We start from the raw sequence: 14,151 nt of genomic DNA, 5'->3' as shown, positions 1-14,151 counted from the left end.
AGACATAGGCAAAAAACACCTCAACTGAGCGTGAACAATTATTGTTACAATTGAGGAGGTTGTATATTGTTACTGTTTGAATTCAGCTTTTCTAATGCCATTCTTCCAAATGACCACAACAATGTACATTTTAAGAAATACTAGCTGAAGCTATTTACCTGTAACAGTTTGTCTGTTTAGTTAGAGCTGCGCAAAAATTTGCGCTGCGTTTGGTGTGAACACAGCAAAAGTGATCTCGATCCCATTATTACCAGCACAGAGGAAGGCAGGAGTCACAGCAAGCGACCTAATTAGCTCTCACACTGTAATGAGGATAACGATCTATTTATCAGATATATACCCTTTACTGTACACCAACCAAAGTGGCCTTTATGTAATTCCCTATCTCCCAGATCTCTCTTTTATAGCTGGAACATAAACAACACTGAACATAAAGACTGCAGTCATTTTACTAAATACATGCAGACCTCCCCGTTGCATATTGCCATGGGAAAAATCTCCCTTAGACAGTGGAGGAGTTCTTCATGCAACAGCTACATTCGCTAATTCACCACCAGCCTGTGAGGTAGAAGCTCAAATAACATCAAAGACTCTCCATCTGAGACACTATTAATTAATACGAGTCATGGTAACGCAACCTCTCCCTTTCCACTCATTGTGCTTACTTTCTAGAAATCGATTGGTGTCTTCACTGCTGCCAGTGTGTCTGACAGATGTCTTATTGCAGTGCAACGCTCACGATGCGAGCAGTCACAGTGTCTGCATCTGAACCCTGCCAGGCCAGATAACAAGAGGCCTGTTTGGGTTGGAGCATGAAAGAAAACCTTATAGGTGTTCTCCACTGCATGCATTGTTGACAATCATGGAAATCCAAGATGTTGTATTGGATAGAGTTAGAAGTTGAGGAAAACCTTTACATGTATTCCAGAATATAGGAACTGTAATTATAGTGTGTGTGTGTGTGTGTGTGTGTGTGTGTGTGTGTGTGTGTGTGTGTGTGTGTGTGTGTGTGTGTGTGTGTGTGTGTGTGTGTGTGTGTGTGTGTGTGTGTGTGTGTTATGATGGCCATGCGAGCTGCACTGCTCTAAGGATGGCATTGACAGTTGGCCAGGCACAAAATTCAGTCCAGATATCTTTGGTGACTTTTGCACAAGTCTTAACTTTTAACATGCCAACAAGCTGAATAATGGTGATGTAAACTTGGTGAACATTATACCTGCTTAGCATCTAAATGGTAGCATGATAGCATGCTGGCACTAGAATATAGTGTAAAGCAGGGCATATCTGTAGACTTGTTTGTTATTACTATCCAACTGTGTAGTGATTAATACGCCACCATGACTATAATGGCAAACAGTATTTATTATATTCATATATAAGCCAGGCAAGCTTTTTATGTGATTAAACCAGGTGTATAATTACCTCATCAGGCTAAGTCACAAAGGAGAGCTACAGCAGATAATTGTCTCATACCAAACACTTGAGACTCTTCTGCCTTATCTTGTTTAGCAAAATGGTAAAAGTTCTGGGTATCAAAGCTAAAGTATATCTTATGTTGTTTGGGAGTGTGAAGATGTCTAGTTTGAGACCTAAATCTGTGTGATAAGTGCTTGAAAAGGAGTTCAACCTTATTATAGATACACCAATCAAACAACCACGGATTGGACCATCACAGCTCCACAGATACATTATGTTTTTAATGAGTATTCCAATTATGTCTGTTATAATTGGTAATTATGATCCTGGTTATGATGCTCTACATGCAAAGTAATAGGCTGCAATACACAACACTGTGATATTACAATAGTTTTGACATTGAGGTGCTAATTCTCATCAGTGTTAAATGTTCATTTCATTTCATTAAGAACGGATGTGTGTGTTTGTTAAAACCATTGGCAGGTCTAGGTCTATTCTAGATACATGCTATTATGGTTTCTTTAGTTGGTGTTACCTGGCAAGCTGTGAGCAGGAAGTGGATCCCTCTGTTCAACACTGGGAAATAAATCATTTTATTTCTGCTTTTACTGCGTTCTTTTTATAATTATCTGGGTTTACAGAAGAAGAAGAAAACAATCAGCTTAATTGTAGTTTTACAAAGTCAGTGACTCAGTCAGGTGGTGCTGCAATGCAGAAAACACAACCCTGCTGCAGTCACAAAATAATTCTGAAGGATGAACAGCTCACATTGATGCTTTTGTCACCTCCATAGCATTCTCACACAACAGTAATTCTGCTTAATGAGGATAATCCCTCAAATCAGTATTAAGTTTATCCGATTTGATTACCTTATCATCCTCATCTATCGGCAGCATGTTCTGCTGATAAACATCAAAGACACAAAGGAGGGGGATTATGGATCATTGTGGTGAAGAAAATATAATTAAATGATACTTGGTGTTTCAGTATCTGACACTGAGATGGAAATATCACTGCATTCAATTCACTGAATCGTATCACGTTTCAGTGAATTGAATGCAAGTCTTGTAAATTATATATAGTCGAAGAATTTAAAAAATCTGACTAATAGACTCAATGAACAATTAAAAAAAACACAAAGCGTTGAGCTGCAACCTCAATCATTTGTGACTTGTGAATGAGAGTTATTCTATTTCACTTCTGTGTTTTTTATCGCACCTTTTTTTTGGTTCTGTGGTTGCATTTGTGCCTCTTCTGTTGTTGTATTTAAAATTGTATCTCTGTCTCTACAGCTTTCTATTTCGAAGTTTTGCACACAGACTGAAAAAAAAATAACAACTTTCATTAATAGTTTGTCATCACCATTTTGATTTAGCCTTATAGTTGCCAATTTATCAACTCTGTTGCTGCTGTAGGACGAACAAGATGTCAGAACTATCAACTGTGTTTCAAGTAACACATATAACCAAATTACAATCTCCATCTGTGGAGAACACTGCCGATATGTTGATTGTCAAAGCACTTGGTGACTCAGCACAGCTGATGCAGATTTGCATAGCTGGAGTGTCTGATCTAAAGAAGTGTGATGATCACAGTACCTCCCAGACACATCAAACCCGTTTCCTGCACTATGAGCCACGTGTTGTATTTTAATGTTGGATTATAATTGCAAAGACCTGAAGTCAGTCGTCAGTGTTATGCTCACAAGTTGTCATTTGTCATCCTTGATTGGTTGCCATTCTCAAGAGAGTCTTATCTAATATGAGCTTGTTAAAGGGCAGACACCAGACAGCCAAGTAGAGAAATAACTGACAAATGCAACAAGTCTTTCAAATTCTGACAATATTCCACTGTTCGCTCATGACCTCTAGAACGACAGGCACATGGAAGCTTTTTCTAATCTGACTGTTACAAAGTACTGTTTATCGCTGCAAATTGGTTGACTGGACAAGAGGAGTATGTACTTTGTATGAGATATTTGTGCTAACTTCCACTACTCTCAGCCACTCAGTGGACTGTATGTACAGTATGTCTGCCCACTAGTTGGCAAGTGTTTATTTGTGCCTCATCAGCTTGTTCTAATGCACATCAGTTAATTTCTGAAGGTGGTCCATGTTCGTTACAAACACAGACAACGGGGTCTTTGTTCATTCCACTATCCGAACCGCTTATCCTCTTTAGGGTTGAGGGGCGCTGGAGCCGATCCCAGCTGTCAATGGGCGAAGGCAGGGTTCACCCTGGACAAGTCACCAGTCCATCGCACAGGGCAGACATGGAGACAGACAACCATTCACACTGACTTTCACACCTACGGCGGGCAATTTAGACTCCAATTAACTTAAGCCGCATGTCCTTTGACTTTGGGAGGAAGCCGGAGAACCCAAGGAGAACCCACGCTGACACAGGGAGAACATGTAAACTCCACACAGAAGGAGCTGCCAGACCAGTATCCAAACCCCAGACCCTTTGGCTGTGAGGCGTCAGTGCTAGCCACTACACTACCGTGAAGCCTTTGTTTGTATGTGATCTGAATCCAATGTTTTGGATTACATTACCTGGAAACTTACTGGTATATACTACAATACATGATGTGTTAATTGTGCCAAAAGGTAAAGGTTTCTAAAGGTAAGGGCCCAACGAATGATGGGAGTCAAAGAGCTTTCCTTTGACATGATTTGAGGGCTTGAATTGTATTCCTGTTCACTTCGATTACATATTTGTTATACTTTGATGCTGCTTTATAGTGTTTAAGACACATTTTTCAGTAAGAGTGAGCAACATTGTGTTTTTAGCGATGCTGTACCCTTGGCTTGCAAGTTACAGTAATTCATTTAATTCTACTACAACAATAAAACACAAACACAAAATAATGACACCAAACAGCCACTTAAAAAAACAAACGGTTTAAGCCTGCAGGGCCTGGCCAGAGGTCTGGTTCAGGTGGGGAATCCCTGGTATTTGTGTGAGGGTCAGGTAGCTCGGGACAGTTGCTCGACAGAGGTCACGACAGACAGTGGGTCATAAATATGGGAGACAGGCTGATCTGGCCTGTGACAAGGAAAGGGCAGCTCTACTGGAATGGGTGATAAATGTCAGTGCCTCCCCACAGCCTCAGATGAGCGATTGTTAAGCAGCTTCTTTGAGCCTGAGCTGCTAAAGCCTCGAGACAGACTGACAAGCAGTAAAGGAAACATTTACACGGATGGAACGGCTTGTTAAGACCCCCCCCCCCACCACCACCACCTCAACACACACACACACACACACACACACATACACCTTTCCTCATTGTCGCCATAGGAAGGTGATTAATCAGGTTGTTAGCATGTTTGATGGAGAGTAGAGGCGAGAGGGAATCCATGTGCTAAGAGGAGCCTGTGACAGGTAACAAAATGAGGAGGAGAGCTCCGCCACTGGGATTCATCAGAGGTTACTGTTACTCTGAGGAGCGATAATTTTTAAAGTAACGGGCCTTGATTGCAATAATGTCCCCATAGCAACTATTATCTTTAATGACTATTATTATGGGTGTGATAAAATGGAGACTGGAGCAAGTCTTATCAAAATATAGTATGCATTAAAAACTAGCTTTAATTTTTAAATTATTTTAATTATTTAATGCATGTGTTTAAAACTAGGAGGCAAAAGTACATACACATGTATTACTTGTCATGTTATATTATGTGCGCTTTGTGAAAGTTGATTCATGTTCCCTTATTTTTTTACTAATTCATTGTAAGTCTGTGTTGTATGTTTTAGATATATGTTTTATGTTCAGCTTTTCCGCTTTTTTCAGGGACCATGTATCATTCTTAAGCTCATACAAAAATAAGATGTAAACCTTAAAAAACAAATAAAAGCACACATACAAACATACACATTTAAATCATTGCACCTAATCCTATTCCCCATATCTAATATTTATCTATTTCTTATATCCCCCAATCAAATGTGATATTCTGCCTATGTTCCTCTGTCTTCATAGGGCAAAATATAACAGTGTGGGTTACCATCTCTTTGCATTGTTAATTGATTAATAACATTACAAAAAGTGAAGACTTACATTTGGAGACTCTGGAGACTTTCCTTTTTACTTCGCCACCACCTGAACCGCCACAGCCGTCTTCATCATCACAGTCGCCGCTGTAGCGTCCCTCTGTGTCTCCACTTCCTGTTTCAATCTGGTCCAGCGACCCCAGTTTAGGGATGGACTTCCCTTGCAACAGCTAGTTGTGAAAAGGTACACAGAAAAAGACATATTTTAGTTTACATATTCATATTTTTCCACAAAAGTAAACCACTTTAAAGTAGCAACCTATATATGTATCATTATGAATATTACATTAAATATTCACAAAGTGAACAAGGTCCTCTCATGGCAAGGGTAGTGCAGAATTAGCATCAGAAAATGAAGAGAAAAAAGGGGGAAAATGCAAAAGAACAGCTGATTATGCTGCTAATGAGCCAAAGTTCTCTCAGTAATTAAAAAACTATAAATCAACTGAATAACTGCAGTGCAGAGGGCATATTTTTAGATAGATTTTTGCCCAGATTTCTTTCTGCATCCCATGGTTTCAATATGAAAAATAAAGCTATACTTAAATTCCCTTATTTGTTGGTTCATTAAAAAAAAAAACTAAAATAATAAGCCAACACGTCTCCTGATTGCCACCAACTACCATCCATAGTGTTGAATGACACTCACCCCTCTCGCCACAGTGGCCTGCAGGGCAGCTAAACTTTCTGCTGTGTGGCTGTGCAGCAGAATCTCAATCACTTTGCAAACTTGATACCAGGGGAAATGCAAACGCTAATTGGCTCATTTAAATTCACGGTGCGTTATTGGAAACAAGAGGGAATGCTTTGTGTTGATCAGAAAGGTATTGTCTATGCTAATTAATTACTGTTGTGGTTCAGTGCAGCGGAGCAGAAGTGTCGGGGTGGCTGCCATGGCGGAGCTCGGACATATCTGTGCTGGTAATTAGCCTGTCTGAGTCTCAGCTCCTCAATGATGACAGTTCAGATGATAGAGAGTATTGAGAGTTTGGTCAATCTAAGCGCTCCTTCCATGTGTGTAATTGGCATGATTTTCTTTCCATATCTGTCTGACCACACTTTTACTCCATTACATGCAATAATGAGTTTCTGTGGTGACATCAGCCTGGTTTGATTGAATTTAAACTTTGCACTTTGCAGTCAAGATACACGATATTTGTATTGTCATATGTACAGTAAACAGACTGAAAAATGAACATCTTACTTCACCAGTTCTCCTTCGTCACAGAATTACAATAATTTAAAACTCAAGGTAAAAATTTAAATTAAGAATACAAAAAAAGTAGGTAAATGCTAATAGCACAAGACAAATATGTAAAATAAAGCACAGAAATGTGAGAAGAGTATTGCACAATCAGTTCCAATGATTCAGGCGGTAGAGCACCGCTTGAGGGCTCAGTGGTGTTCAGAGGCTGTCAACTCTGAGCCCCGTTTACAAACAGCATCTTGCAATAATTACAGTCGACTGCATCTGTGAAACAATATGCAGTTATATTTGCACATATAAGCCTGCGTATGTATGAATGAGTGTGGGAGGGAAACGTGACATTTTCTTTTACGCATAATTAGATTCTCAGTCTTTCACTCGCATGACCTTCAAGTTGTAAGTTACAACTTAATTTAGTTTATAACTAGAATAGTTGATAATTGGAAAAACGCTCTTACTTATTGACTTCACCAGTAGAATATTTTATGTTCCCAGTTCAGCCCTATACATTGGTTTATCACACATACACATGTAGGAACAGGGAACAAAAATGAAAAGGCAAGACAAATGATATTTGTTTTTCTTATTGTCAAAAAATACAATATAGAAACAAAACAACAATGAATCGATGCCGCTAACGAGCATTGTCTGATGAAGCTTATTCCTCTGTGGGGTGAACCTCTATTGACACCCCAAAACTATTTAAAAACACATCAGTGAGCATTGCACTGAGAGACATGTTCCTTGATTACGATGAATATGGGTATTACATTTTGAATCAATCCCACACACACCATCCTGCTGCGCTATTTACATAACAAAAAAAATCATTACCAGCCGCAACAATGTGTTGTTGTTGTGGTCCATTAGATAATATAATTACACAAAAGAAAGCACCATATAAAAAATGCTACGTTGGTTTAGATGATCACTGGCAGTTGATATGCTTTGTATGAAACAGTAGTTACATCACGATTAGCTGACGCTTTTTGTGACAGTAAGTGCATTCAATCGTGAGTACAAACTCAGAACAACAAGAATCAAGAAAGTACAATTTTTTCATGACAGGAAAACTACAAAGTGGTATAAGTAAGTGCCATTTAAGTGCTACTAAAGTGCTACTTATTTTATTCAAGGTGTAGTCGGGAAAGATGTGTTTTAGTTTGCGGCGGAAGGATGTAATGGATGTTGAGTAATTCATTAATCAAGTCTTTGTAATGATATTACACTGCAAACTAATTTGTTTAAAAGGTTTGGGAAACATTTGTCGCGTTTGAATAAGACTGTCAATCAGCATTCCTCTTGATTCTCTTACTCTTAAGGGTCAGGGGAGCAACAGCTCCGTGTTTGATTGTATTGAGCAGCTGTACTGCTCTTTCCGACACACACTGAACTGTGTTATTGGCCTCACTTCTGTGAATGACATGGGGCTTTGTCTAACGCTGGCTGTGAGACAGGGGCTCTGATTTCGTTCAATGCATCTCCAGATGAGAAACTGCTTTGAGAAGGCACCCTTGGGCAGGCTTCTGGCTGTTACTGCAGGGTGTGGAGAGTTAATGACCACCAAATACCAGTTACTCTTTTCTCGAACAAAGCTGCTTACAAGCTGATAACAATTCTGTGCATTTAGAAGGAATTTTCTGAACACTGAGTTCCCCTACTTGGTCGTTTTCTTTTAAAAGTATCGCACTAATTAAGAGCTAACCCCACAAGAGATAATGATGAATACCACATTTTGTGCAGCACACATAATGATGGTTTGAACTAGATGTTGAAATTTAATGGAAATTTAATTTGTATGGCCGTGCATGTGAGGAAGAGCACTATTTTGAGATTATCTCATGAGGTTTATTTAGTGACACAAGCCTCCACTTACTGAACACCTACTTCTCAAATAGTTGTAATGTATTTTTACACAGGTTATTATTGTAAACATATCTGATTTACCTAGCTTTATTATCAGATCTACATATGTTCCCCTTTTTCTGTCTGCACTTTACAGTTATAGCTAATTTAATTACTACAGTTTAAGCATGTGGTTCTCAACCTCTTTGAGTCTTAATTATCCCAGGGGGATCCACCTCACAATTGTAGAAAATGGTACATGTTAATTAAATGCACCAGGAAATAGCCATGGCAACCACTACTCTGGCAGGAAACACAATCAGGAGAAAATCTGCCGTTAATAACAATGAGGACAAACAAGCGAGTGTAAATTAGGGAACTGATTAGACACCAAACAATATGAGCAAAAAAAATATTGTTACTTGGAAACAGTGAACACGCAGGCTACAGTCTCAGACAATGCAAAGGTTGTTAGATGGAGGTTATTGAGGAGAGTATGTCTGTCTGTCTGTCTGTCTGTGTAATCCAATATTTCCTCTATCGTCGTCATCATCATGTCAAAATGTCCCTTTTTTTTAATAGTTTAGTTTTTGACCTGGAATTACCTGGAACACATTCCCATCAGCCTCAGCTGTTTTTGGTGTTCGGTGCTAATTATCAAATGCTACCATGCTAACACGATAAACATTGTACCTGCTAAACATCAGTATGTAAACATGGTCTTTGTGACACATTAGCATCTCAAAGCACTACTGTGCCGTCTCAGGTCGAGTCTCACAGAGTAGCTAGAGTGATTGCACACTGGAAAATCTTACATTGCTTCTTTTTGACAGATTGTTACCTTTACATGATCTTTCCTGTCTTTGGTTACCTCAGATAACCACCCTGGAAACAAGACCTGGCCACCTGAGATATTTAATACATTTCGTATTCACCACTGTACTCATCACAAACTTCTTCATAATACAAGCTGCTTTTTTATGAAAACACTACAAAGGAGGTGAGGCGTCTCAAAAGATTCTGAATTGTAACTGAGACTTGGCTTCACTCTCACTGCTGCACCACAGACAGTATATTCTGACAGGCTGCATCTCAGTACATGCTTTAGCAGGTTTGACTGCACAGCTCTGGAACCTGCAGCACATCAATGTTAAGCCTGCATCAAGAAATTTACTGGCACAGACCTACAACAAATCCATGATATCTTCATTACCCGCTGCATAAGGAAAGCCCAAAGCATCATCAAGGACAAAGACACCAGTCATCCAGCCCACACACACTATTTTCACTCCTGCCATCTGGAAAATGCTACTGGAGCATTAAATCCCGCACCACCCATTTCAGAGACAGTTTCTTCACACAGGTAGTCAGGATAATGAATAGTACCTCCACAAACACAGACACACACACACACACACACACACACACACACACACACACACACACACACACACACACAGACACTAAAGCTGTGCATATGATGTGTATAGAGCTGTTTATTGTGCGTTTTTCTTAGTATCATATGATTATACTATCCTTTGCTTTTAAAATGTCTTTTCCAAAGTCGAGAATGCCACAGTGCAACTATTTAATTTGTTTATTAGCGCAGATTAATTACATAGTGGCATCTGCCTCAGGAATAAACAAGTAGGTTATTGTAAAATAGAGGACTAATTAAACTCTATATCATTTTTTTGGGCTATGATTGTACTTTGTTTAACATCTATGTAAAAACATTAAAAATGTTAAACCACGCCATTGCTTTAGCATTTCTAAAACAACCTTATCCACTAGAGAAAACAGGCCTTCTTTACTGCAGTCTAATATGTTGACTCAGCTGTCAACTCCAACTCATGACCTTAAGCCATTAAGGTTTGTACTCAAGCTGCGTCTACAGTAACGGAACAAGATGATGGCCGTGTTACTCTGTTTTTTGTAAAAGTGTGGGCATTGTAATCATTTATCCTGCCTACACAATTGAATTCCACCGCAGATGAAGGTGCCATCAAAGAAAACTGCAAAGAATTAAAAGTTTCAAAAATCGACTGTCCCTAAATAATATAATATAATATTTATAGTGTAGAGCAGTGTGTGTACAGGGTACATATCCTAAAGAGGTGGCGGGTGTCATGTGTCAAAACGAATCACACCTCCAGAGATAGAAGAATAAAATTGTGTGTGGCTTTTTCAGCTCATCAGTATTCTCTTTGAACACACGCTACTATCTGTAAATAGAGGGTGGAGAAGAGATCTTACAATGATCATATTTGCCAGGCAGAGGAGAAGAGTGTCAGGCCGTGAGTCGGCTCCCATGACACACACTGTCATTTTTCATCTCCCTCACTGCAGCAGCACTGACAAGGTGTTGATCCAGACCAAGTGCAGCATCAGCAAAGCGGATTGGTGAGTGAGAGGCCGGACTAGAAATTACAACATACAGTAATGATGAGAGTCAGTACCCCCAAGTCCGAGGCCATTGTTCTCTGCCGGATTGCACCCTCCAGAATGGAGGAGAGTCACTGCCCCCGAGCAAGGGATTTCAAGAACCCCGGGGGTCCTCTTCAGGCTTTCAGGTGCAACGTCAGTAGTGATATAGGCATTTTGGTGAAGGGGGAGCTTAGTCGGGGAGCAAAGCTCTGGATTTACCAGTCCATCTACATTCTGCCCACTCACCTACAATCATGGGCATTGGGTAGTGGCCAAAAGAATGAGATACAAGCGGCCAAATTGAGCTTCTTTAATCGGGTGGCTGGGCTCAGCCTCAGAGATAGGGGGAGGTGCTCAGACATCCGAAAGGAAAGGAGACGGAAAACGTTGTGGGGGAGTGGAACGTCTGAAATATCAAGCTGCCCGACGGCCCTGAATATGAATGGATGGATGGATAGTAATGTAAATATATATGGGTTTGCAGTTTATTTATCACACATGCACCGATCTGCGCCCTCAAAGCACCAAATGTGTATTAATTAGTTGTTGAAAGTAGCTACCAACAAAAAGATGATTTTTATTCCAGTTCAAAAAACTACAGTGCCCTGCTTTTAAGGGTGTTGCTTGGCTTGAAAAACAATTTAAAAAAATAAGATACACGTCTTCGAAAGAAACAAATATTTTTTTAGCTGCGAGTCATGAACAAGGTAGTGAAGTTAGAAAGCATTGAGAGACGTGACCATGATCAGCACTTATCTCTGAACCACAACCAAGTGTTTCCAATAATCGAAACTCAACCATATCTCAGCCATGCTTTGGATGAGTATTTAAATACACCAAAATATACAACAGTGAAACATTCCCTGTGAGCATTTTCACTCAATGTTTGGTGACATTTTAGAAAATATTACTGAACTTCAGGCAAATGTGTTCAAAAGTGTCAAACATTTACATCTACAGATTAGACAGTTGGTCTGATATGTTGATGTAAATTGTATCACTACAAGGCAAAAAAAATACACATAAATACAATTCTTAGGAGAAAAGGTTCCTAAAAGTTTAAGACATGTATTATTCAAATAGTTTTTGTAGTATTTTGCAATACAGTTAAACTTCAATGGTGCAATTTGTGACTAATTACACAACGGATTCTGCTGCTGTTGCTCAAACTGGACGTTAATCTTGGATAAACACATGCAATTATTGAAGATACAGTTATCTTTATTTGTTATCTACAGGTATGCATTGTAGCTGGTTTTGAACTTGTCTTTCTTTTCTGTGCTAAGGTACACTACCTGGCCAAAAAAAAAGTTGCCACCAAAAAAAAGGTCGCACACACTTTCGTTGGACCGCCTTTAGCTTTGATTACGGCACGCATTCACTGTGGCATTGTTTCGATAAACTTCTGCAATGTCACAAGACTTATTTCCATCCAGTGTTGCATTCATTTCTCACCAAGATCTTGTATTGATGATGGTAGAGTCTGACCGCTGCAAAGCCTTCTCCAGCACATCCCAAAGATTCTCAATGGGGTTATGTCTGGACTCCATGTTTGAAAATGATGTCTCATGCCCCCTGGACCACGCTTTCACAATTTGAGCCCGATGAATCCTGGCATTGTCATCAGGGAAGAAAAAAATCCATTGATGGAATAACCTGGTCGTTGCTGAACCTGGTCGTTGCTGAACCTAGACCTGAGCAACTGCAGCAACCCCAGATCATCGCACTGCCCCCACAGGCTTGTACAGTAGGCAGTAATAGTTAAATCCAGGTGGACACTTTTTTTGGCCAGGCAGTGTATAATGAATGACACAACAAGTGTGGATTAAAAAACAAATTATTCTGCTGCAGGTTTTGAGAATTGCCTTCAATTAAGACTTGTTTGCACAGCCGTGACATATCAGACTTCACAGACTCCTTTCTGGATACCAACATGATTTAATTGAACAATCAGAGTCATGCTTGGCGCCTGTGGTGTGTTAAATATTAAATATTCTTTAAGAGAACAGGATGTTGTTTATAATCAAGACTGCCTTCACTCATTAAACAGACTTCTAAACCCTCAAATGTTCTGATGCCGTATGCTCATTCGAAGAGCTGAAAATAAAATGTGAATACATTCTCAGTGTTAATCTTTGGACTAAGAGGAGAGGGGGCATGAATAATTCACAAACAAAACTGCTGGTCAACCACCACATCAATGACTGGTAAATAATTCAGCCCACAGACAGGGTGAGGAGCTGCTTGCTCCTGATTTTGATTGAGAGACACAGGGACAGAGCCTACTTATAGATTCTTAATGGGTTTTACCACATCAAGAGCAGCGGACAGGCAAGAAGGAGAGGAGCCCACAAATAATTCATAGGAAAGAGCTGCTGATGAGCAAGATGATGAAATCTGGAGTTTGTACACTTAGATTGCATGATGAATTTGTCAATAGCTGCACTGCTGTTTTGTGTTTTCCCGCAGCCTCGGCTGTGGAATAGTAATGATACATTTACATTTGATTCTAGGGAAACTTTGAGCGGTTTCTCCACTTCAGTTTGTCAAGGTCAGGGAAAGAGTAAAGAACATTTCTGATATGAGAAACATGAATATAAATGTTTGCATGGACACATTAATCTTAATCTCATAAAATGCCCAACAGTGGCACCTTTAAAGGTAACACAATTTCATCTGTTTCCTTTATCCATATAATGTGTCAGTGTACATTTTCTCTAGCCTTTTAACAGGCAACCTGCCATTAATGCACATTAAGGTAAGTTGCAACTTATCAACAAGGTGCACCAGCCCCATAGTGATTTATAGATGTAATATACTGTGTGGTGTATACCCGACATTCACACAGACACTCATGTGCACATCTGAATGAATGTGTGCAGTGTGCACTGTTATAATTGATGTGTTTGCTGGCCATAAACTGAGCCGCTATTAACCCCCCACACAGACCAATATACTTTCTCCCCTTGCATCCAGTATTCATCGACCACAAAAGAAGTCCAATACATTAAAATGTCAAATCATCACCACTTAACACCAGCTGCATTTTACATCTGCACGTTATCAACATATCTTCTGAAAGACCCTGTTGCCATCATAAACAGCCACATTGTCATTGAATTACATGCACTTCCTGTCATGTATTTTGTTCAACTTGCTGTGTGCCTCAACTCATGTGTGAAAAACACCTTGAACATGGC

General features: G+C 39.6%; 1 protein-coding gene across 1 annotated transcript in view; it reads right to left on the bottom strand.

Moving 5' to 3' along the window:
- gpc5a (glypican 5a) overlaps positions 1-14,151 on the bottom strand; it is a 105,823-nt gene that overhangs the window by 32,825 nt on the left and 58,847 nt on the right. Inside the window, exon 8 of the mRNA XM_068575058.1 lies at positions 5,480-5,642. Within this exon, the coding sequence (XP_068431159.1) occupies positions 5,480-5,642 (163 nt within the window). The remainder of the gene's footprint in view (positions 1-5,479; positions 5,643-14,151) is intronic.

This window comes from Clinocottus analis, unplaced genomic scaffold, assembly GCF_023055335.1.
Source record: "Clinocottus analis isolate CAN_PGR_092001 unplaced genomic scaffold, fCliAna1.0.p SCAF_1, whole genome shotgun sequence".
NCBI lineage: Eukaryota > Metazoa > Chordata > Actinopteri > Perciformes > Cottidae > Clinocottus > Clinocottus analis.
This window is presented reverse-complemented; position numbering and strand designations above follow the sequence as displayed.